The following is a 25,178-nucleotide window of genomic DNA, read 5'->3' on the forward strand; positions in this document are numbered from 1 at the left end:
TCAATGTGTCTAATCCTTGCCGCAGTGTGGCAGGACTCAAGAATCGGGGTATGTTGGTGCATCAAACTATGGCAACTTCCTGTGTCATTACGCCTGACTGGTTTGAACCCCCTATGCTAGTGTCTGTAGGGGGGTGGTGGAATGGGGTAGGGGTAGGAGAGGTGGAGGAAGCCATGCACCACCTCTCTACAGTCCAGGATACCATCAGGAGACTAACTGGTTCTCACTTCTCTGTGGAGGCCCAGGCCCACTCTAAATCCCAGAGTCCTAAAGCTGACTTCAATTCTGATTCAGTTCCAGAATTTTCCCCATCTCTCAGACTCTGAATGATATGGGAGGATACTGAAACCTTCTGGCTCCTCCCTAGAGCAGAGTGTCCCACCTGCTGCTTACATGCCCACACCATGCATGGCTGGTCTCTAAGCAGGGAGGAACCACACATGGAGAAAAGACAATGAGGAGGAGAACGCAGTTCTTATCCATCAACTTAGCTCTTCTTCCTGCAGGCCTCTTGCTAGTTTTTCCTCTGTAGCTTCCAGGGGCCGTTCTAAGATGAAAGGCAGACAGCAAGAAGGTGGAGAGTGAAAGCAGAGAGTGGAGCTCAACTCTCCATCAGAGAATGCAACTGGGGATTCTCAAAGTCCATGCAGTTTCAGAGTGTTGTTTCCTACACACAGTGCTAAGTTAGGTTATGAAAAAGATAAGAGAACTGAAATCCAACCAGGGTGAGATCACTTTCCCAGGATCACCAGGCCAGGTGGAGGTGGGCGCTGGCTCTCCTGACTCACTGCCTCTTTCCGAATCCTCATGGTGGCTCTGGCTCCAGCATCTGAGTCACCCCCGTGGATTCTACTCTTGCAGCCACCAAAGTCCATTTCCTCTTCCTTCCCCACTGCAGTCCATTGACCGGTGCCGGTATCATGACCTCTCACCTAGGCTATTGGCAACAATGTTCTGTCTGGTCTTTAGCAGGGTCACCTTCATGCTGACCCGGCTGCATGAGATACTCCAGCTGCTACTGTGAGATGAACCTAACCAAGGCATAGCTCTCTTGGGGAACCATCCCTGTAAGACACTCTCAACGACTTCCTGCCTAATTTATTAAGTGTTGAAAACTCTCTAGCTCAGTATTCATGGGCTGCCAGCGCGCCGGCAGCATGTTTGCACTCCAGCCCGAAGCTAGCAGGCTCTGAGCAGTCCCAGCTCCCCTGGCTGTGCCTTTACTTGGAAGCCCCACCTACGCCCCATAGTGACACACCCACTGGTGTCCAGGTGCCTCAGTGGATCCACTCCACCCATGAAACCCTCCTGACTCCCCTGAAATTCTGTACTTCTTTGTCACATTTTGGTTTGTACTGTGGTTCTGTATATATTCATCTTATCTCTACTAACTGTTAAACTGAGCTCCTTGAAGACAATGACTGGTATCTTGTTTGTCTTTTAAGACATGATAAACTCAACGAATATTTTTCAAAAGAATGGATTCCCCTTAAAGGGATAGGCTTGGCTAGAGTGTATATTGTTAAAGTGCTTTTCCTAGAGTTGCAAGGACTTTTACAGTAAAAACTTCATCTTTCTTAGAAAACAGCTCTTATATTATGCTCAGACCACCACAGCCCATGTAATAATAAACACAGTTAACTGCCTAGGCTAGGTGAACTGAATTAGCTCAGCAAAAAAAATGTCACCAATCTCCTTCTTCACTATAGTTGCTAAATAGATACTGAAAGGAGTAACAAAATTCTCCAAAGATCCCTGAAGTGTTTATGAATCCATATAACTTATTACTAGCTAATAGAGCTTATTAGATTCTCAATAAGCTTTTGGTGCACACAGCACTAAGGGCACATATAACCAGTCACAAAAACCTACTCCTTACTGGTAATTAAGTGCACAATGGGGCTATGTTAACAAATGTATTCATTGTATGCGATTTTTAAAATCAAGTAGAAATAAAGCAGCAAATTCATTACATAAAAAAATAGACATGTATTTCTTATTTCATTTTTGATCTGATTTTAAATATTTAAATAAAACTTATAGGAGAAACTGTTGTTTAACAAAATCCTGGCAAATATCAGAACTGATATTGATGAGTTAAGAGCAAACCAAGAATGATCAGAAATGACCAGGGAAACTATCATTTTTAAAAAATCAACTTGGTAAATAAGACCAGTGCAAAAGGGTGTAGGTATTCCAGACCAGACAAAACCCAGGTATGGAAGCAGGACTCTATCTTCACTTGCATTGAAAACGGTGCTGGTATCTGTCCCCCATTATATGGAAAATAAAATGAAATAATGGGCCTGCTACCCCATGTGCGTTACTGGTTCTGGGAGCAAACTAAATTTACATTTTTAAAGACTGTCAAAGTTTCTTTGTGGTTTTGGGCATGTGTACGAGTGATGGGGTACGGGATTAAAGAGGAATAGGAAAAGGGGAGAGACAGGAGCATACTAGATGTTTTTGTTTTTTGGGTTTCTCTAAAGATTCTTTTTTTTGGATGGGGACCATTTTTAAAGTCTTTATTGAATTTTTTACTATATTGTTTCTGTTTTTTTGTTTTGGTTTGCTGTCCATAAGGCATGTAGGATCTTAGCTCCCTGACCAAGGATCGAACCCATACCCCCTGCACTGGAAGTTGAAGTCTTAACCACTAGCTGGCAGGGAAGTCCCAAGAGCTTTATTATACAACTAAAAAAAAAAAAAAAAAAACCTGAATCATCAACTCGTGTTTAGATCTGTTAGAATTTTGTGAAAGATTTGAAGTCAGTTTTTAAGTTGGAACTTTTCTCATTTCACAACCCTCACAAAAATGAAATATTTACCACTAAGCAAGTCTTTTTAGTTGCTTACCCTTGTGAAGCCAGGATAATGATATAGAAGACCTGTGCTGTTTGTTTTCACTGAAGACAGTGTGATCATGCTACTTTTGGTGACTTGCTTCCTAAATTCTCAAGGCAGAAAGGGCATTGGTTTCACAGTGAGACTCCTGGACTACATTGTCCCCGGTCCTGGAAGCCCATCACCAAGTCCTTCCTGAGCGCTCACAGAGGGCATGGCTCAGTGACTCGGCACCAACATTTGCATTTGTTGTTGACAACTGTCGGCTTCACCTCTTCTTATAACCCCGTCTAAATGGGGTTTGTAACCCTCCCTCCCACACACTCCCTTCACTCCCTGGGGAGGGAATGCTGGCCCCTGTTCTCTGTCACCTGTCAGAATCCATCCTGCTGTCACTGGCTTATATGGACAAGTCAGTCTGCTATCACGTGACCCTCGGCTGCTAAAAACAGCTCGAGCGCCCCTGTGAACCTGGGTCTGAAACAATGTCCTCCGCCGAAAGAAACTCAAAGGACACTTGATCACCCAATCCTTGGAATTATTTCCAGGTATCACTTGCAGAAGCCCTTCGGAGCAGCCTTCCCCTGGCAGAGCACACAGGGACGGCCAGGAGATGAGCGCATCTTTGAATTACAAGTCTTTTTCCAAAGAGCAGCAGACCATGGATAACTTGGAGAAGCAGCTCATTTGTCCCATTTGCTTAGAGATGTTCACCAAGCCTGTGGTCATCCTCCCCTGCCAGCACAACCTGTGTAGGAAATGTGCCAGTGACATTTTCCAGGTAGGTTTGTTGGGAATGCTGATGGTAGAAAAGGTTTCCCTCTTCTCCAAACCCAGTGCTTCACTTTGAGGTGAATTTCTTTAGAAAGCTTTATAAGGTTGCATTTGCTTTAAAAAAAAAAAAGTTTTTAAAAGTGATTTGCTTTGTGCTTTGCTGTCAGCCTTCTGCTCTCAAATCTAATTTTATTTCAATACTAAGAATCATATATATTTTTTTAAATGGAATCTGTTTCAAAATCTTGGGCAGTAAATGAATTACTGCCTAAGACATTAATGCTGGAGTTTCTAGCTGGAACTTTTGGCTATGAAAATGCTAGGTGGAAAAGCACCTTATGCTGAAAACGGTCCATCACACTGGACCACGTTGGCCCACGTTTTTAGACCACTTGCTCATAAGGCCCTGTGGGGTGATCTTGAGCAAGAGAGTTGATATTGTTTGTAGTGACAGAGAGGGAGAGAAAACCTCAGGAAAGCTACCTATGGCACTACTCAATCTCTCTTTTCTTGCTTGGCAAGAACAGGCCTCTAACCCATACCTGCCCACAAGAGGAGGTACCACTGTGGCCTCCGGGGGCCGGTTCCGCTGCCCATCCTGTAGACACGAAGTGGTTTTGGACAGACATGGGATCTATGGGCTTCAGAGGAACCTGCTGGTGGAAAACATCATTGACATCTACAAGCAGGAGTCCACCAGGTACGGTTCATCCATGTGTCAGACTCGATCGATGTTTGTCTTTATTGTTTGTTTTAGTGGGTCACTCTACTGAATGCTTATTCGCCAATCATGAGCTAATTGTTTTATGGGGAAATGTTTTTCCAAGTCAGTCTTTCCCAGGGGGAGTGAGAGTTCCTCTTGGGAGGAGAGGAGGAAACTAATGCCAGTGCCTTTGTATCAGTTTAAGACTGAAGTAACTCATTAACACTAATCTAGTTCAGACAGTATTATTGAAAGAGGCATAATACTGCCCCCACCCCCAGCCTTGTACTGTGTGTTAGTTGCTCAGTCATGTCCGAGTTTTTGTGACGGCATGGACTATAGCCCACCAGGCTCCTCTGTCCATGGCATTCTCCAGGCAAGAATACTGGAGTGGGTTGCCATTCCCTTCTCCAGGGGATCTTCCTGATCCAGGGATCAAACCCAGGTCTCTTGCATTGTAGGTAGATTCTTTACCATCTGAGCCACCAGGGAAGTACACCTTGTACTACCATCCCTGGTAGATGTTTCTGCATGTCACAGGTCCTTTACAGCTACAGAGTCTACACAGCCAAAAAACTAAAGTACAAAACCGTACAGAAAATGAAATAGAAACGGCATCTTCCAAAATCAGCCCGTTATTAGTTCAGACAGTCTCATTTTAAATTACCTAGAGGATAATAATAAAAACAAAACCTTCTAACAGAGTTAGTCATGGTAATGACTCTAGGAAGTAGCAAAGCAAGGCAGACTTCCGGGCTTTAGCAACTTAAGAGTTTAGAGACATGGGAGGAAAAAAAGAAAATGGAGCTCAGGTTATGTTTCCCTATTCTCTAGGTTGTTCTTACTGTATACTCTTGGCATGTACCTGCTTATTGACATGCAGCATCTACATCAGTCATTTTTTATTTTTTTGAAAAGGGCATTTTTATTCATCGAATCACACCGGCTATAGAATTCCTTTCCTAGAGACAACACTGCGGGAGTCCATTCCTAGAAGGCCTGATGTGAAGGGCCCTTTTTCAACTGTACACAAGTTAGTCTGGTCCACAACGCTTGATAGCGATACTGGGACCATCTAGAAATGACCTCACTGTGCTTCCTAGTAGGAGACACAGATTCATGGAACATCTGCCGGGCTCGAAGAGCCTGGGGCTCTTAGAAGGAAAGCTGTTCCATAAATAGAACATATAATTATTATAATCGCTATGGCTATTCATTTCTGCTTAAGATTCAAAACTAAATTAGATAGTGCCACGATATAGATGGCACTGGGAGGAAGAGTTGCTGATGACAGACTGAGTCAGCAATTTCCCTGGCTTCCAAAATCTCTTGAGAAGGAAAGTACCACTGTTCTAATTAAGGTCTGATCTCCTTTCATTTCATTACTTAAAGATACATATATCTATCTACTTTTTTTTTAAGAGACAATGTACCTGTCTCTTAAAAAAGGTTCACTGTCTCTTAAAAAAGTTAATCAGCCAATTAATAACCAACTGATTATTATGGCTGTTTATATAACATCTGATTCAGTGTCCGAGACAGTGCCTTGCACAGAATAGTTGCTCCCGAAGTGCCAAATGACCAAGCGACACCATAGATCTTCCTACACATTCTACTTATTGCAATAGTTTTCTGCTTTGCTATTTGCCACACTGAGCTTGAATGATGTGAAATGATAACTGTAACTGTTACGTAATCCAGAGAAGAGGATGTTAGCATTTGTAGCACAAGTAAAACAAGACACAGGCTGGTTTTAACTCTAAAGTCAGTGAAGCGCATCTGCCAAAAAACAATGTACAGGTGAGCAAATTGTATAAAAACAATGAACCAAATTTCCAACATCAAAGCTCAGAGCTGAGTAGACTAGTGGTGTTTTTGTGATTATCAAATTCTTTTTCTGTTACTGCTTCTTGAACCTCAGACTTCCTTTTGGGGCATTTTTAATTGGTAGCAGAACCACCAATTGTGCTCAGGGCTTGGGCACATGTTTGGATATAAACACAGTTGTTTCCTGAGGGCTGGCAGCTTTATCAGCCCAGAACCCTAAGCCTCAGGGTACAAGAGGAGACTCTGAAATCACTTGGATATACACAGTGAGATAAACCCTGGCCCACGTTGGAGTGAAGGCAGAAATGGCAGGTGCTGGTCAACTCTGACCTCCCACAGAATGGCTAGAAATTGTAGATCTTGACAAAGCCTGGCCTTCTTTTTGGGGGATGGAAGGCCCTCTGTGAAATGCAGCATGTGGGATCTTAGTTCCCTGACCAGGGATTGAACTCATGCCCCCTGCAATGAAGCAGGGAGTCTTCAATGCTGCACCACCAGGGAATTCCCAACTTGGCTTTCTTATCGAGCCTTCTACCAGGAGCTAAACTAGCCACAGTTCGGGGGTGGAGGTGGGGTGATACGAGAAGGAACTAATTTCACCAATATTAATAATGAACATGATGAAAGTGAAAGTGTTAGTTTCTCAGTTTTGTCTGGATCTTTGCAACCCCATGGACTGTAGCCTGCCAGGCTCCTCTGTCTATGGGATTTCCCAGGCAAGAATACTGGAGTGGGTTGCCATTCCCTTTTCTGGGGGATCTTCTCAACCCAGGGATCAAACCAGGTCTCCTGCATTGGAGGCAGATTCTTTACCATCTGAGCCACCAGAGAAACCAATGAATATGATAATTAACTTTAAAATACAGTAAGCCAAACTAATATGTGTTGAATATGTATCAGCCACTGTTCAGGGTGCTATACATATGAATCATGTATAATTCTTTAATTTTTACAGTCTTGTGAGGTTGTGATTATTATTGTTGTTGTTCAGTGGCTCAGTCCTGTCTAACTCTTTGTGACCCCATGGACTGCTGCACACCAGGCTTCCCTGTCCTTCACCATCTCCCAGAGTTTGCTCAAACTCATGTCCATTGAGTCGGTGATGCCATCCAACCATCTCATCCTCTGTTGTCCCCTTCTCCCCATGCTTGCCATCTTTCCCACCATCAGGGTCTTTTCTAATGAGTCGGCTCTTTGCATCAGGTGGCTGAAATATTGGAGCTTCAGTGGTAGCATCAGTCCTTCCAATGAATATTCAGGACTGATTTCCTTTAGGATCTCCTTGCTATCCAAGAGACTCTCAGGAGTCTTCTCCAACACCACAGTTCAAAAGCATCCATGCTTCAGCACTCAGCATTCTTTATGGTCCAACTCTCATATCCATACATGACTACTACAGAAATCATAGCTTTGGCTATATAGACCTTTGATGGCAAAATAATGTTTCTGCTTTTTAATATGCTGTCTAGGTTCGTTATAGATTTTCTTCCAAGGAGCAAGAGTCTTTTAATTTCATGGCTGTAGTCATTACCATCTGTAGTGATTTTGGAGCCTAAGAAAATAAAGTCTCTCACTGTTTCTACTGTTTGCCCATCATTTGCCATGAAGTGATGGGGCCAGATGCCATGATCTTAGTTTTTTGAATGTTGAGTTTTAAGCCAACTTTTTCACTCTCCTCTTTCACTTTCATCAAGAGGCTCTTTAGTTCCTCTTCACTTTCTGCCATAAGGGTGGTGTCCTCTGCATATCTGAGGTTATTGATATTTCTCCCAGCAATCTTGATTCCAGCTTGTGCTTCTTCAAGCCCAGCATTTCGCATGGTGTACTCTGAATATAAGTGAAATAAGCAGGGTGACAATATACAGCCTTGATGTACTCCTTTCTCAATTTTGAACCAGTCCATTTTTCCACATCTGGTTCTAATTGTTGCTTCTTGATCTGCATACAGGTTTCACAGATGGCAGGTAAGGTGGTCTTGTATTTCCATCTCTTGAAGAGGTTTCCGCAGTTTGTTGTGATCCACATAGTGAAAGGCTTTAGCACAGTCAATAAAGCAGAAGTAGATAATTTTCTGGAATTCTCTTGCTTTTTTTTGATGATCCGACAAATGCTGGTAATTTGATCTATCATTCCTCTGCCTTTTCTATATCCAGCTTGAACATCTGGGAGTTCACAGTTCCTGTACTGTTGAAGCCTAGCTTGGAGAATTTTGAGCATTACTTTGCTAGTATGTGAATTGAGTGCAATTGTGCAGTAGTTAGGAGAAGGCACTGGCACCCCACTCCAGTACTCTTGCCTGGAAAATCCCATGGACGGAGGAGCCTGGTGGGCTGCCGTCCATGGGGTCGCAAAGAGTTGGACACGACTGAGCGACTTCACTTTCACTTTTCACTTTCATGTATTGGAGAAGGAAATGGCAGCCCACTCCAGTGTTCTTGCCTGGAGAATCCCAGGGACGGCGGAGCCTGGTGGTCTGCCATCTATGGGGTTGCACAGAGTCGGACACGACTGAAGCGACTTAGCAGCAGCAGCAGCGGTACAGTAGTTTGAACATTTATTGACATTGGGATGAAATTCTTTGGCACTGTCTTTCTTTGGGATTGGAATGAACCTTTTCCAGTCCTGAGGCCACTGCTAAGTTTTCTAAATTTGCTGGCACATTGAGTGCAGCACTTTAACAGCATCATCTTTTAGGATGTGAAATAGTTCAGCTGGAATTCTATCACCTCCTCTAGCTTTGTTCGTAGTGATGCTTCCTAAGGTTGTAGTGATTATTATTATCACCTTATTAAAATTTTTAAATATTTTACCCTGGTGGCTTAGTGGTAAAGAATCTGCCTGCAATGCCAGAGATGCCTTCTGCACAGGAGACATAGGTTTGATCTCTGGGTTGGGAAGATCCCCTGGAGAAGGAAATGACAACCCACTCCAGTATTCTTGCCTGGAGAATCCCGCGGACAGAGAAGCCTGGTGGGCTACAGTCCATGGGATTACAAAAGAGTTGGACACAACTTAGCGACTAAACAACAGCAAGGACAACTCAGACCAATTCTGTGCATATACATAATTTTAAACATTCCAGTAGCACTACAAGGCTTCTAAAGAGAGCAGCATTCCTTGCCCTACCAGGTCTCTTGGCTGCTAAGCCTCACCTCCCAGAGTCAGCCATGTTTAATTCTTTCAGTTTTTCTTTTGCTGTTTATCACCTAGAGCCCTGTGCCCACTACTAGTAGCTCCTCTCCCTGGACTTTTCAGTTTTAGACATTACTTACTGACTTCACTGGAGACAATGAGGGCTAAACCCTTTTGTGGTTGGGCTTCACTTTCTATGGTACATTTCCTTTCCCCTGGGATGAACCCCTTGTTTCCTAGATCCTTTGTCATCTCCTTTATTGGTTTACTCTATTGTTTCTGTGGAGCACATCCTTAAGTAATCCCCTAAAGTGTGCAAAAAGTCCCCCTTTCAGCCCTCCCCACTCTCTCACCTTCCGGGTGCCAGTCCCCGGGCCTTTACAGGGAAACCTGTAAAACTGAGGCAGGTTGCTTCCTGCTTGCTTCTCTCAAGAAGGCTATCGGCAGAACTAAGATGCAATTCAAGCAGGTGACTTCTCTTTGTCAGTTATTCACAATTTCCAGCATTTGCCTGCCATCTCTTCTTTGCTGTCACCTTGCTCATTTTTTCGTTTTTACTGATTCCTACCTTTTTATTCCCTTACTCTCATTTTAGTGGGATTTCAGCAGGAAATGTAAATAAGTAAAGGCCTATGTTATCCTGGCATATTTAATTAGAAGATCCCTAGTCCAATTTTCAGATATGAGGAAAGGCTGAGCCTGAAAGAGTTGAAGGAACTTGCCTAAGGCTCCAAAGCCACCACATGGTGAAACTGAACTGGGATTAATGAAATGTCAGCACCAGATACCCATCCTTCAGGAAACTCCAGGATGGTCCCAGAAGCCCCAGAGAGCAGAGGGAGCAGGCTACAGACTTCCAGAGACCAGTTTGCATGGAACAGTAGGGGGGCCACAGCCAGCATTTGGCTCTGAGTCCCAAACCACAGCTAAGAGCTTGGCCACGCTCGCCTCATTTTATATCTTTATTCTATGCACCATGTTTGTCCTAAGTCTGTTACATGTTGTGAGGTGTCTGAATGTTTTCCTTCCACACCCAGGTGTAAGTGGGGGATGCCCCTCAGGCTGTGTAGCCACACTGAACAAGAAAGGCCTAATAAGGAATATTGCAGGCAGTCCTTGGTCTGCATTGCATAATGAAAAAGTCATCACAATCAACAACTACATGAAGAGCCTGTGGCCATTTCCACACTTTCAGTATTGCACACACTGCAAATGTCTGATCTCTACAACACTGTCTCTGATGAGAGCTGCTGACTTCAGCATAGCACATGGGACAAAAGCCACTTTTGGGGAATGTCTTGGGGAAAGGGCATCAGCAGTACCATCTCCCAGAAAAAGTGCTCCAGATTCTCGCTGACATTTATTCCGAGGTGGAGAGACACAGGAGGGAAGGTTTTAGAGGTGGTGAGGCCTTTGACGATGCAAAGACCAAATCACCACTCCTAGTCTCTAGCTAACCCCTGGAGGCCTTTGCCATCTACTCTTAAGATATTTATTTATTTGGCTGCAACAAGTGTGAGTTGTGGCACTCAGGATCTTTAGTTGCAGCATGGAGGCTCTTAGTTGAGACATGTGGGATCTAGTTCCCTGACCAGGGATTGAACTTGGGCTCCTTACATTGGGAGCACAGAGTCTTAGCCACTGAACCACCAGGGAAGTCCCACCTTTGTCATTTAGAAATGGAGTCTTCAAGATGTTGTCTGGTCTCTTCCTTGGTCAGTAAGGAGAGTCAAGTGACCGAGCTCTCCCCATTGTTCACATGCCTTCTCTAGAGAAGCCGTTTTACTTTAGAGCGTGGGGAATACTGGCAAGTTCCCTTCCACCTCTCACTCATACATCCAGCAAATATTTACTGAGTGCCAACTCTATGCAAGGCACTGTTTTTGGCACTGGGAACCCAGCAAAAGAAGACAACCCATGACCTCTGCCCTCTTGGAGCTCACGTCCCATTGGAGGAAACAGACAATAATATATGTAATGGGATAGCGCATACGTGCTCAGTCGCTTAAGTCACATTCAACTCTTTTGTGACCCCACGGACTATAGCCTGCCAGACTCCTCTGTCCATGGGATTTCCCAGACAAGAATATTGGAACAGGTTGTCATTCCCTTCTCCAGGGTATCTTCCCAATGAAGGGATTAACCCACATCTCCTGCGTTGCAGGCAAACTCTTTACCACTGAGCCACCTGAGAAGCCCCATAATGGGACAGTACTCAGTCATAAAAAAGAATGCAGTGTTGCCATCTGCAGCAACATGGATGGACATAGAAAATACTATACTTAGTGAAGTAAGTCAGACAAAGCAAGATATTTTATGTTATCACAAATGTGCTATCTAAAAAAATAATATAAATGAATCTACATACAAACTACATCTTTACAAACCAGAAGGAGACTCACACCAGACACAGAAAACAAACTAATGGTTACCAGAGGGGCAAGGAAAGGGAGAGGAGTAAATCAGGAGTATGAGAGGAACAGATACAACCTGCTATACAAAAATTAGATCGGCAACAAGCACTTACTGAAACCACAGGGAATATATTCAGCATCTTGTAATAAGCTATAATGGAAAATAATCTGGGAAACATAGATACAAAACTGAATCACTCTGCTGTACATGCCTGAAATTAACACAATATTGTAAATCAAGTATACTTCAATAAGGTAAAAATTCAGTCCCAAATTTGAGATGCTTCTAAATAATCATGTGTTAGGGAAAATGAGGAAAGCTTTTGAACTTGTATTTAAATTTTTCAAACACTTGTGAAAACTATTAACAGCCTCAGGCTTTGGATAGGTCATATCCAAATTCCAGATTTCGTAGGCTCTACTTCCAGTAGGCTGGACCCCCCACCATGGTCTCCAGAGGGAGCCTAAAACACCATAGATGACACAGTTTTGATCTTGATGTAACACCTAAGCCTCCCTGATGGTCAGGAGAGCATACGGCTGTGTGAACCTGGGCTCCTCCAGGTGATTCTGCAGCCAACAGTTTATCCTTAAGCACCAATGACTTGTCACTGCCCTTCTCTGCCTCTTCATAGCTTGGTCATCGTCTGACTAGCACATACAAACCCAGTGCCCCATTATTACCTAGGCAGCTCTGAAAAGGTTTGGTTGGTGCTGACCAACTGGGAAAACTGAAATCTGGGAATTATCTGTGAAATTTGCACTTCCAGTTTACCACCACATCCCAGAACAGCATTTTGCATTTTCCTTTTTGCCTTAAGTATTCAGTATAATTGTTCACATCCACTGAGCACAGACTACCTACTCTTAACCACTGCTGAGTCCTCAGGAGGTTAAATAAATTTACTTTTCAAGGCTAATGGTAGGAGGGGACCCAAACAAATTAACAAAGCACTCCCTGACCTTTCCCCTCTTACATACAACTACTTCCAACCAGCACAGAGGTGAATGATCAGAGATCTGGGATTCCCCAGCCTAGACCTCTCATTTCTTCTGCAGGGGCCAGAGGCCACAAGGGTGGGGAGATGGGCCTCAGAGCTAGTGCACACTTAAGATTTCGTTTTCAGCTGCCTCCTCTTCTTTACCCGGATTTGTAAAATGTCTTTTGAGAGACTCATGAATTTGGTGCTGAAGCGGCGCCTAAGAATCCAGTGTTCAACTTGCAGGAATTGCACTAGCTGGTTTTTAAATCTTGAAATCAGCCATGGGGAAGCCCACACACCACAGAAACTGGCAAAAGCTACAAGTCTGAGTTTCCATGTCCTCACCCCCAGGCTGGTTAAGTTGGTTAATTAGTCAGGACGCTGCTGCTAAACCCGTAGGGAATTTGGACAGCTCTGAGCACGTGAGAGGGGCCCTGGTAGTTATTGGTGTAGGGTTGCTAGGGGTACAGGCATTGGGGGTAGGGAGAGAGGTTCAACCAACCACGCTCAGCTATGCCGCAACCTGAGCTGATTCATCCACCTTCCTCCTCCCAGGCCAGAAAAGAAGTCCGACCAGCCCATGTGTGAGGAGCATGAAGACGAGCGCATCAACATCTACTGTCTCAACTGCGAAGTGCCCACCTGCTCTCTGTGCAAGGTCTTTGGGGCGCACAAGGACTGCCAGGTGGCTCCCCTCACTCACGTGTTCCAGAGGCAGAAGGTAACACGCCCTCCTGCCCCTCCTCCAACGCCCCTTCCAAGTGTGATTGAAGGAGAGATGCCCACAGGCAGGACCATAGGGCCCTGAGGCTGCAGGGGAGAGGAGGGCGTTGGCAGAGCTGGAAGGACTGCTGCATGCCCAGGAGAGTGGTGGGGAAGGTGGGAGAGGGAAGGGTGCAGAGGGTCAGGAAGGGGTGTGGAGGGGAAAGGTCGCTATTTTTCCACCATTACAGGTTTAAGATGAATACTATTATGGGGCCCAGTCCAAGCTCAAGCTGCTCAAACACTGAGGTTCAGCCCATAGGAAATAAAAGCATAACCTCTTGCTCCAGTCTCAGAATATTTTTCTTTGTTTATCAACCAAAGATTCCTTTGGCCCTCCTCAAGGCCTCTTCTCTCCCACTCCTATCTCATGGAGTTACAATGACTGGCATTTTGTTAAATGTTTCCTTAGGCTAGTCCTCATGCCTGGGTTAAACTGTCCCCCTAGGTCAGCCCAGAAGGCCTCCTTTGGGTCTGACACATGCACCCCCCCACTCCAGGGCCTCAGCATCACCCCCTCATTATGAGCAAATATGGGGTGTCCCAGCTTATCGCTAACCTGCCAGCCTACAGCGCACAGGCAGGTAGGAACTTACCTATTTGATGCAAATGAACGAGGGGTTGTGGGCTCAGAGAGCTGTGGCCGAGTCTCAGCATCTAGGATTTGAGCAGCTCCACATCTCAGCTTCTTCCTCTAAGAATCACAGATTCCACAGTTAGTGTTTTACTGACCAAATATAGAACGGGAATCAAACTTGGAAGTCAAACCTTTGGGCAACTCCAGTTACAACCAGTGAGCACTAACTGCTAAAGCAGCAGGATTTAGCAAAATAGCTATATAGTTATTTTTTGTTCTATCCACTTATGACTTACCTGCCTTTTCCTTTTACCTGCCCCTCCCCAAAGTCACAGCCTATTAGAACTGAATGGTACCTGGGTCACACCATTCCCCTCAGAGCCCTGAGACCACGAAGGATGGACAGAAGCAGGCTGACAGGATTTCCATCCTGCTCCTGTTTGGCCAGAGCAACATTATTTGATCCACTGGGATTATATATCAGCTCCCATTTGGAAAAAGGGTTCTGCAGCTTTAAATGTTTTACAAACACTGTTCTGGTCCAGTCTTCTCACTTTATGTATGAGACAAGTAGGGTCCAAACTGATTACAGAGTTGCCCAACATCACAGAGAAGCTAAAAGGCAGAGTTGGACCAAGCATGTAGGTTTCCCGAGTCCCATTCATTCCCTAAGTATGAACAGTGGAATCGCTTCAGGTCAAAAGAGCCTGAGGGGAATTTTAAGCTAAAAAAAAATGTTTTCCCCTAGAAACAGTGCAATGTTAGTTTCAAATCTATGATGACTGAGTCTAGTATACGAGCATTTGTTTGCATTTAGTACAGAGAAGGGTGCATCACAGGTATTTGGTGAATAAATGAAATATTTCCCTAGTAAAACTAATCCTGAAGGCTTCCTGGTGGTCCAGTGGTTAAGAATCCACCTGCCAGTGCAGGAGACATGGGTTCGATCCCTGTTGGGGAAGATCCCACATGTTGTGGAGCTACTAAGCCCATGTGCCACAGCTATTCATGCTCTGCAACAAGAGAAGCCACTGCAATGAGAAGCCTGTGCCCCACAACAAAGAGTAGCCTGCACTCGTGGCAACTAGAGGAAGCCTGCATGCAGCAACAAAGACCCAGCATAGCCAAAAATAAATATGTAAATCTTAAAAAAAAAAAAACTGATCCTGAGCTGCACTATAATTCAAATAATTAAAGGTCCGAATAATTCATGTTGGACCCCTTGATGTCACATATTGGTCTCCATTCAATTTATAAACAGTTCTTAGAATTATTTAGCTTGAATGTGCTATTCGCTGTCTATGGCCTATAATTCAGTGTTCTTAATGTTTTTTGGCAGGGTCACCATCTTCATTAAGAATTTGATGAAAACTGTGAAGCTTCTTCCCAGACAAATGCATTTATACACCCACCCTTCCAGGATTTTATTTATAAGATTAGGAGATTCTCAGACCTCCCAGCCTCAATGTTCCTCATTAGGGGGTTCTGTGGACCCTAAATTGAGAACTCATAAGAACAGTAGTACTAAGATGAACCCATAATCAGTGGAGGACTAGAAAGCCCCTAAAATCTTGAATCCCTCTTTTCTCTCCATTAGTCCGAGCTCAGTGATGGCATTGCTGTCCTAGTGGGAAGCAATGATCGGGTCCAGGGGGTGATCAGCCAGCTGGAGAGCACCTGTAAGACGATTGAGGTGAGTCAAGTGGCTTCAAGGGAAGGTAAGCCACGCATAAGCTCTTGGGGTTTTGTGGTTCCCTTGACATAACCGTAGAAATCCCTGCTCCAACATTTCAGTCTTTCCTTATAGAATGACCTCCCTTCTGCATGCGTGCTTGCTAAGTTGCTTCAGTCATGTTCAACTCTTTGTGACCCTATGACCATAGCTCACTAGGCTCCTTTGTCCATGGGATTTTCTAGGCAGTGGTTGCCTTGCTCTCTTCCATGGGATCTTCCTGACCCATGGATTGAACCCACATCTCTTATGTCTCCTGCATTGCAGGTGGGTTATCACTAGAGCCACCTGGGCAGCCCAACCTCCTTCCTGATGTGTCTCTAAAATATTCACCTCCTGGCACAGGAAGAGAACAAGGCAGATTTTACCACATTGATCAAGGTGGTGGTTACATGTGGTGGTGTTTCTTGGGAAACCCCATTTTAAAGGGTTAGCTACAAGAAATATCAATTTGGGGACTTCCCTGGTAGTCCAGTGGTTAAGACTCTGAACTTCTAATGCAGGGGTTCTGAGTTCAATCCCTGTCCAAGCACTAAGATCTCACATGCCACATGGCATGGCCAAATTTAAAATAAAAAAATCATTTTCCAGGTAATGACAATGAGTGTTGTTAAAGCAAAAAATTTTTGTGGGAATCCAAATGGTCTTAAGAAATGCTGTTTGGTACTTAAGAAAAGTCGTGTGCAGATTTGAGCTGCATGGTGTTGTTGTTCAGTCTCTAAGTCGTATCCGATGTTTGCAACCCCATTGACTCTAGCCCATTGGGCTTCTCTGTCCAAGGGATTTCGCAGGCAAGAGTGCTAGAGTGGGTTGCCATTTCCTTCTCCAGGGAATCTTCCTGACCCAGGTACTGAACCTGCGTCTCCTGCATTGGCAGACAGATTCTTTACTGCTGAGCCACCAGTGAAGCCCAGTGTTCCATTTACCTGTATTCTTACAAAATGTGTATTGCTATCTGCATGTCTTTTAATTTTATAAATGGTATTGTGTTGTACTTCTCATTCTGCTTAATTTTTTTAAAACTAAACATTATGCTTTAAGATCCATTCACATGTACATTCATTCCTTCAGTTTTCTCCTGGGAAAATGGAACTAAGTATCCATTTTATAGAGTTTAACCATGAAAAGTTAAATAAGCATAAGCATAATGCTTAGCACAGTGCCTGGCATATGGAGAGTGCCTGATAAATACCCTAATCTGACCATTTTATTGCTTGAAAGGTGAATTATAGCAAAAGATAAAGGCTTGTTCCTAGATAACTTCAGGACATCATCTCATTTTATATTTACACATCACTGAAGTCAGTACCCTCTTTTCTCCATACTCATATTCCTAAAAAGACTCATGATGGATTTGGAACTGGTTTATAGAAGGAAAGTTTCCTCTTGGTGAAGAGCTCAAAGAGATTCTAAAATGGACCAACTTTTTCTTTTCCTTTTTCCTTATTCACAGAAAAGGCCAAGTATGACTTTATCATTAGGCCATGAATCAGCATTTGGTATGGTACCACCCTGAGTCTTGAGTGTATAAATAGGAGTGTGTTGCTTGTGGGCAGTGAGTTCATCTCTATACCCATCTCTACTCAGACCTTCATCAAAGACCTCCATCAGGGAAATGGGTTTTCTGTCTACATGTTGAGGCTGGAAAACAAAAACAAGAAAAGCCCTGGGTGACACACTGCCATTGAGCAAGTTCAAAGGTCTTAGCTCTATTCAGACAGCGTCAAAGGACACTGAGGACGAGGAGAGACTTGACAGCAGGTGTTCCTCCTGGAGGCTGGTCAGTGGCACAAAAGGAAGCCGCTGGTTTTCTTTCATTGAGAACAAGATGAGAAGGAACAGGTTTGGAGCTCTGCCTGCAGGAAGGAGTTAGTGTCAATCTCAGGATGAAATTTCTGGCAATGAAGGTCAGCATTATCACCCCTCTTATTCCTAATAAAAACACTGGGTGAATAGACACCCTTTTACAAGTATTTTCACAGTTCCCTGGAGGAATGTGTGTCATCGTCCCCCTCCAGACTTCAAAATGATTTGTAAATCATGAAGACTGCAAATTGGTATGTGTGTGTGTTAAGTTACTCAGTCATGTCCGACTCCTGCGCCCCCATGGACTGTAGCCCGCCAGGCTCCTCTGTCCATGGAGTTCTCCAGGCAAGGATACTGGAGTGGGTTGCATAGTGAAGCACACGAGGGTCACCCCTGTGATGCAGGTGAATTCTGTACCAGGGCCAGGGTCCCAGAGTGTCTCTTTTTCCTGTCCTTCCTGGCTTGGTTGTTTTCCTTTCTGGTTCCGTTCACCACCTGCCTGGAAACATCTTCTGAGAAGCCATGCATGGCTCCCAGCCAAAGGGTGGGGTGCTGTTGTTGAAGCATTCTCTTTTCTGATTGATGAAGAGCTCCACAGAGATGGGAACTAGAGCAGCCCTAGGGGTGGGCACCATCCTTCCCTAATTACACGCCCTCTCCCTGTGGGGCCCCAACACCTGCCCTTTGAGTGTAGCCTGTTCCTTGTGATGTCTAATTTTGTCCCTAATCATGTAATGTCTTGCAGGGTTAGGCTGGGCAAGCACCCGGCCTAGGACCAGCCCCTGAGATGCTGAGCTTAGAGTCAGACCCACTCGGGATTCTTGCTTTACAAATCATGTGTGCCACTGATGTGAGCTTGAGTGGCGACGGGAGTGGCTTTGAGATGGACCACAGTCATGAAGGGCAGTCTGAACTGCATTGTGGGGAGTGGAGTTCCCTTTTTGCTGTGGGCTGAAGGTAGATGGAGGAACTGTGGTCTTCTTAGTCCTCCTGGCCCTGAGACATTCTCAGAGCTCGTGATGGCAGGTTGTTGGAGGGCCTTCCAGGCTGTTCTAGACAAGCCCAGCATGATCTTAAGCTGTATTTACCTCTCCAGACCTGGAGCTCTTCTGGAACAGACTGGGACAGGGGAGGGGGCTGCTGGTGGGGGTGGAGAATTGTACTGCCTCAGGAGCTCTCTGCTTCCAGAAACATGTACTTGACTTTCATTCCTCCTTCCGGGAAAATATTCCTTCCCCCTTGTCTTTACAAAAGGCACCTATCCTGTTGTTCTTTGGTGCTCAGTTGTGTCTGACTCTTTTCGACCCCATGGACTGCAACACACCAGGCTTCCCTGTCCTTCACCATATCCCAGAGTTTCCTGAAACTCATGTCCATTGATTTGATGATGCCATCCAACCATCTTGTCCTCTGTCGTGCCCTTCTCCTCTTAGCCTCAATCTTTCCCAGCATCAGGGTCTTTTTTTAATAAGTCAGCTCTTCACATCAGGTGGCCATAGTATTGGAGCTTCAGCTGCAGCATCAGTCCTTCAAATGAATATTCAGGGTTGATTTCATTTAGGATTGACTGGTTTGATCTCCTTGCTGTCCAAGGGACTCTCAAGAGTCTTCTCCAGCACCACAATTTGAAAGCATCAATTCTTCAGCACTTGGCCTTCTTTATGGTCCAACTGTCACATCCATACATGACTACTGAAAGGTCACCAGAAAACCAAAAGAGCAGGCTATTCACACTAGCCCTCCCCAGGCAGCAAGGCTAGAAATAATCTTGTTCTATGTGGATGCCCATCTAGGGGAAACAGCTAAAAATATTTGATCTTGAGCTTTTCCAGTTTCTGAAAACTACCACCTTTAATAAAATCCTCCAATGATTTTGCAATGACAACAAATCCATTATATTTCCAAAACAGTGATTTTTTTTTTTTCTTTTTTTGGCCGCACCACACAAGCATGTGGGATCTTAGTTTCCTGACCAGGGACTGAACCCACGTCCACTTCATTGGAAGTACAGAGTCTTATCCACAGGACTGCCAGAGAAGTCCCTCCAAAACTGTGGTTTTACCTGAACAGCTTTGAGACACTGTCCATGCAGTTACAAATATGAAGTAATGAATATAATAACAATAATTTTAATAAGCAGGCCAGAATTTTTAAAGCAGCCTAACAGATGCTTGAAGAACATATTTCAGAGGTTTGAATTTTAACTGTGCCACTTAATACTATAACCTTGGGCAAGTTACTTCTACTTCCAGTCCTTCACCTGCCTCAGTGGTACAGGAGGGTTAATAAACTCTTTACAGTGTTGCTGTGATCACTAAGTGGGATAAGAAGCACATGCTGGGGGCTCCCAAAGTGTTACCTTGTATTGTTCTCACACTCCACTTGGAAAGAGCACACTTCACCTAATGATGCTAATAATAATTTGAGCTACGGAAGCATCTTTTAAATGGTGTTAGACTAAGGCTTCCGGAGAAGGCAATGGCACCCCACTCCAGTACTCTTGCCTGGAGAATCCCAGGAACAGGGGAGCCTGGTAGGCTGCCATCTATGGGGTTGCACAGAGTCAGACACGACTGAAGCGACTTAGCAGTAGCAGCAGCAGAATAAGGCTTTAAGATCTTGACCAATTATGATGGCAGGGTGAAGCAACTCCCTGCAGTGGGAAAAACTGAAAATGAATGGAAGTAGATATTAGCTCTATGCTTGGGGCTTTGTGATAACTTGAAATATTGGCGACAGAGGGAGGCTGGGCCCCTTCCAGGAAAGGTGCCAACTCTCCACAGCAGACTAGAGTGAGTCAAACAGCTGCTTGGCTGGCCTTGAGCTGGTCTTATGGTTTCAGTGACTCGAGGGGCTCAAGTCAGGGCTGGTACACCTGACCCTCAGCCTTTGGAGGGTTTCTCAAGGATCTTCTAAATGATCTGGACTAGCCCAGGAAACCTCTAATGCCAGGAACACCTTAAGTTATAGCATAGTTATTCTTCTGACATGAAGTGGGTGGCAACACCATGTGGTGGGAAAGAGCCTAAGTTTAGGAGTCCTGAGACCCCTGGCCACTGAACAGATTTCTTCTGCTGCACAGAGGTGCTGAGCTGGTAGAGGAGAGGCCGAACACCAGTCTATGTCCCTCGAGGGGTGGTGGTTTTCTAATTTGTCTGCCCCTCTTCTAGGGAAGCCTGTCAGAGACCAGGGTTATCATCCTATAGTCTGCATTCATGGGGCTTCTCTCATGTGTTCATGACCAGAATTGGGCTTTACAATGAGGGGTTGGCCTTGAATTCTTCAGGAGAATCATCCTACTTTAATATAGTTTCTCTTGAGCATGATTAACTTACTGTCTGATTTGGGGCAGGTGTTGAGGGGAGAAGGAATGAAACTCTGTTTGGCTTAATGAAGGTAATTTGGAGGTACTGTGTCAAACAAGGCTAGGTGGACCCTTCCAGACCCAGAGCCGCTGTTTTGAACAAAGGTGTCTGGAAAGTTGAGGAATGTGGTGGAGATATGAATGGGCTGGGTCGAGTCACAGTTGCTCAGCGACAAGTGGAGGGCTCAGAGCTTATCTTCAGCTCTATTTTGGTCACAGAGTCATGCACCCTACATGGCAAGAGTGGTAGACACAATCGTCTTAGGCTCTCCTGTCACGGCCATGGCACGGTCCCAAGCTGGGACTGACGTCACTGGGCTAGAATGTATAATTCACATTTCAGTGCTGTTGATGATCATTCTAAAACTTGCCCCACGTGGAAAACAGTGTTCTACGTATAAAGAGGCACTTCACAGTCTGAAGACTCCAAATATCTCCACATTTACCTAAAGTTGTAGAGCCTTTGGAACTGCAGTCAGAAGGGACCTTAGCAATCATCTAAGCCCATCTCCTATTGTACAGATTAAAAAACCAAACCTGTTCTGAGTTAAATGTTGTCCCTGAAATTGCCTAGCTATTTTTTTTTCCTAGCTATTTTTTGCTGTTTTCTTTTGAGTGTTGAATGAAGACGAGGTTTTGAGCATCCACTTAAATACATGCCTCTGGAAGAGAACACAGTATTGATAGAAACTTGTGAGTGAGGGCTGAGGATTCCTAAATACAAGTCATATTTCACTCATCCAGTTGTTCAGACCGTGTTCCTCACATGTACATTATATACCATATTCTGACAGACAATGCCTTGAAGTAGTGATGAGATAAACAGAAAAAATGTTTCTGTACTCAAGAAGGGTTTATTCCAGAGGAGGAGTTTAGACAGTAAGACAAACAAATAAGATTGTTTTCAGAGAGGAATAAATGCCAGAGGAAAGGGTGAGCCAATGGAAAGTTTGTAAGGCCCCCTCAGACAGCCATTTTGCCCTTTTTCATTTGCTTTTCTTGGGGATGGTCTTGATCCCTACCTCCTGTACAATGTCACAAACCTCCATCCATAGTTCTTTAGGCACTCTGTCTATCAGATCTAATCCCTTGAATCAATTTCTCACTTCCACTGTATAACTGTAAGGGATTTGATTTAGGCCATACCTGAATGGTCTAGTGGTTTTCCCTACTTTCTTCAATTTAAGTCTAAATTTGGCAATAAGGGGTTCATGATCTGAGCCACAGTCAGCTCCCAGTCTTGTTTTTGCTGAGTGTATAGAGCTTCTCCATCTTTGGTGGCAAAGAATATAATCAATCTGATTTCGGTGTTGACCATCTGGTAATGTCCATGTGTAGTGTCTTCTCTTGTGTTGTTGGAAGAGGGTGTTTGCTATGACCAGTGCATTCTCATGGCAAAATGCTATTAGCCTTTGCCCTGCTTCATTCTGTACTCCAAGGCCAAATTTGCCTGTTACTCCAGGTGTTTCTTGACTTCCTACTTTTGCATTCCAGTCCCCTGTGATGAAAAGGACATCTTTATTTGGTGTTAGTTCTAGAAGGTCTTGTAGGTCTTCATAGAACTGTTCAACTTCAGCTTTTTCAGTATTACTAGTTGGGGCATAGACTTGGATTACTGTGATATTGAATGGTTTGCCTTGGAAATGAACAGAGATCATTCTGTCATTTTTGAGACTGCATCGAAGTACTGCATTTCTGACTCTCTTGTTGACTATGATGGCTACTCCAATTCTTCTAAGGGATTCTTGCCCACAGTAGTAGATATAATGGTCATCTGAGTTAAATTCACCCATTCCAGTCCATTTTAGTTCGCTGATTCCTAAAATGTCAGTGTTCACTCTTGCCATCTCCTGTTTGACCACTTCCAATTTGCCTTGATTCATGGACCTAACATTCGAGGTTCCTATGCAATATCACTCTTTACAGCATCGGAGTTTACTTCAATCACCAGTCACATCCACAACTGAGTGTTGTTTTTGCTTTGGCTCTGTCTCTTCATTCTTTCTGGAGTTATTTCTCCACTGTTCTCCAGTAACATACTGGGCACCTACCCACCTGGGGAGTTCCTCTTTCAGTATCCTATCATTTTGCCTTTTCATACTGTTCATGGGGCTCTCAAGGCAAGAATACTGAAGTTGTTTGCCATTCCCTTCTCCAGTGGACCACATTTTGTCAGAACTCTCCACCATGACCCATTTGTCTTGGGTGGCCCTACACGGCATGGCTCATAGTTTCATTGAGTTCAATAAGGCTGTGGTCCATGTGATCATATTGGTTAGTTTTCTGTGATTATGGTTTTCAGTCTGTCTGCCCTCTGATGAATAAGGATAAGAGGTTTATGGAAGCTTCCTGGTGGGAGAGACTGACTGAGGGGGAAACTGGGTCTTGTTCTGATGGGCGGGGCTGGGCTCAGTAAATCTTCAGTAAATTTTCCAGTAGTCATGTATGGATGTGAGAGGTGGACTATAAAGAAAGCTGAGTGCCGAAGAATTGATGTTTTTGAACGGTGGTGTTGGAGAAGACTCTTGAGTCCGTTGGACTGCAAGTCCATCCTAAAGGAAATCAGTCCTGAATATTCATTGGAAGGACTGATGCTAAAGCTGAAACTCCAATACTTTGGCCACCTGATGCGAAGAACTGACTCACTGGAAAAGACCCTGATGCTAGGAAAGATTGAAGGCAGGGGGAGAAAGGGATGACAGAGGATGAGATAGTTGGATGGCATCGCTGACTCGATGGACATGAGTTTGAGTAAACTCCAGGAGTTGGTGATGGACAGGGAGGCCTGGCATGCTGCAGTCCATGGGGCTGCAAAGAGTCAGACACAACTGAGCGGCTGAACTGAACTGACTGAATGAAAAGTTAATGATAAAACCTATAATGCTGCTTTGATTGACAGGCTATCTACCTACTCGTTAGTATATGATCACCTATTGTTGATTTTTTTTTCCATGAAAAAGCACCCCTTTGCATTCACACATCTTATTTTTTCTTATTTCCACTAAAATATAAGAATGGCTAAAAATTAGAGCCTGTCACTTTTAACATTTCTATAAAGGCAACATCTAAACAACGTTTTTAAGATAAATATTGTAGGTTACCTACTTGCTTCTAAAGAAGAAACCAAATGATTTGATTTTTTTTTCTTTTCATCCAGATGTTATGGCATTGGTGAGAAATAGTTAGTCTACCTATCATTTTACCATTTCCATGTGAGCAAAATAGTATTCCCTTTATATCCTCACCCCTTTTTGGTATATTTTACCAATACTGACTTCTCTCTAGAGACAGGATGGGATTTTTTTTTGGTGGCTGCCCCACGTTGCATGTGAGATCTTAGTTCCCAGACCAGGGATCAAACCTGTGCCCAAAGCAGTGGAAGCACAGAGTCTTAACCACTGGACCACCAAGGAAGTCCTGGGATAAATTTTTACTTTCATTAAGGTATTACAGATATCTTTAATTTGTTCTTCTATATAAATAAATATAAATGTTACTGTCTCTGGCAGAACCAGGAGGAAGATCAAGTTGCAGTCAGAGGCTTTGCATCAGAATATGCTTGGAGGCCAACACCTAGTGTATTTATGATGGAAGTTACTTCAATTGTTAAACACATTCATGCAGAAACACATGTGTGTGGGCGTGTGTACGCGCACGCACACACACACACACACACACACACCACACCACACCACGCTACACTATACTCATAGGAACCACAGGCATCATATTTGAAAAAGTGAAAGTGTTGTAAGTTTCCCAGTTGTGTCAGACTTTAAGCAACTCCATGGACTCCTCTGCCAGGCTCCTCTGTCCATAGAATTCTTCAGGCAAGAATACTGGAGTGGGTAGCCATTGCTTTCTCCAGGGCATCTTCCTGACCCAGGGATCGAACCTGGGTCCCCCACATTGCAGGCAGATTCTTCACCATCTGAGCCACCAGGGAAGTCCAAAATATTTGTAAAAGTAATCTTGAAGGTTCGGAAAGTATATGTCTTGATTCAGTTAGTACACAGAAAAGTGGGGGAGGTACCCAGGCTGGAACTGGGCTTAAAGATACATGTCTTTTTCCTCAAATAAATGAAAAGCTATGACAAAAACAAGGAGAAATCTCTGAGGTGGGGACATTTATTTTGTGTGCAGAAGAGATAAACATTGTTGCTGTCATGCTTTTGCATGTAACAGCTGTCCTTTAAAGTGTGCTGTCTGCCAACATTTTGATAATGCAGAGGTACACATGTTTTCCATTCCATTTTTAGG

At 44.2% G+C, this 25,178-nt stretch overlaps 1 protein-coding gene across 5 annotated transcripts in view; it reads left to right on the top strand.

Annotated features, from left to right (window-relative positions):
• TRIM55 (tripartite motif containing 55) overlaps positions 1 to 25,178 on the top strand; it is a 58,556-nt gene that overhangs the window by 7,873 nt on the left and 25,505 nt on the right. For 3 of the 5 annotated variants that reach the window (XM_069600129.1, XM_069600127.1, XM_069600130.1), the window contains exons 1-4: positions 3,273 to 3,625; positions 4,146 to 4,318; positions 13,233 to 13,398; positions 15,614 to 15,709. In XM_069600129.1, the coding sequence (XP_069456230.1) occupies positions 3,458 to 3,625; positions 4,146 to 4,318; positions 13,233 to 13,398; positions 15,614 to 15,709 (603 nt within the window). In that variant the 5' untranslated portion in view covers positions 3,273 to 3,457. Of the gene's footprint in view, positions 1 to 3,247; positions 3,626 to 4,145; positions 4,319 to 13,232; positions 13,399 to 15,613; positions 15,710 to 25,178 lie in introns of those variants that run through there. The other 2 variants (XM_069600128.1, XM_069600131.1) reach the window with 2 other exon arrangements.

The sequence above is a fragment of the Ovis canadensis genome, chromosome 9 (genome assembly GCF_042477335.2).
Source record: "Ovis canadensis isolate MfBH-ARS-UI-01 breed Bighorn chromosome 9, ARS-UI_OviCan_v2, whole genome shotgun sequence".
Classification (NCBI taxonomy): Eukaryota; Metazoa; Chordata; class Mammalia; order Artiodactyla; family Bovidae; genus Ovis; species Ovis canadensis.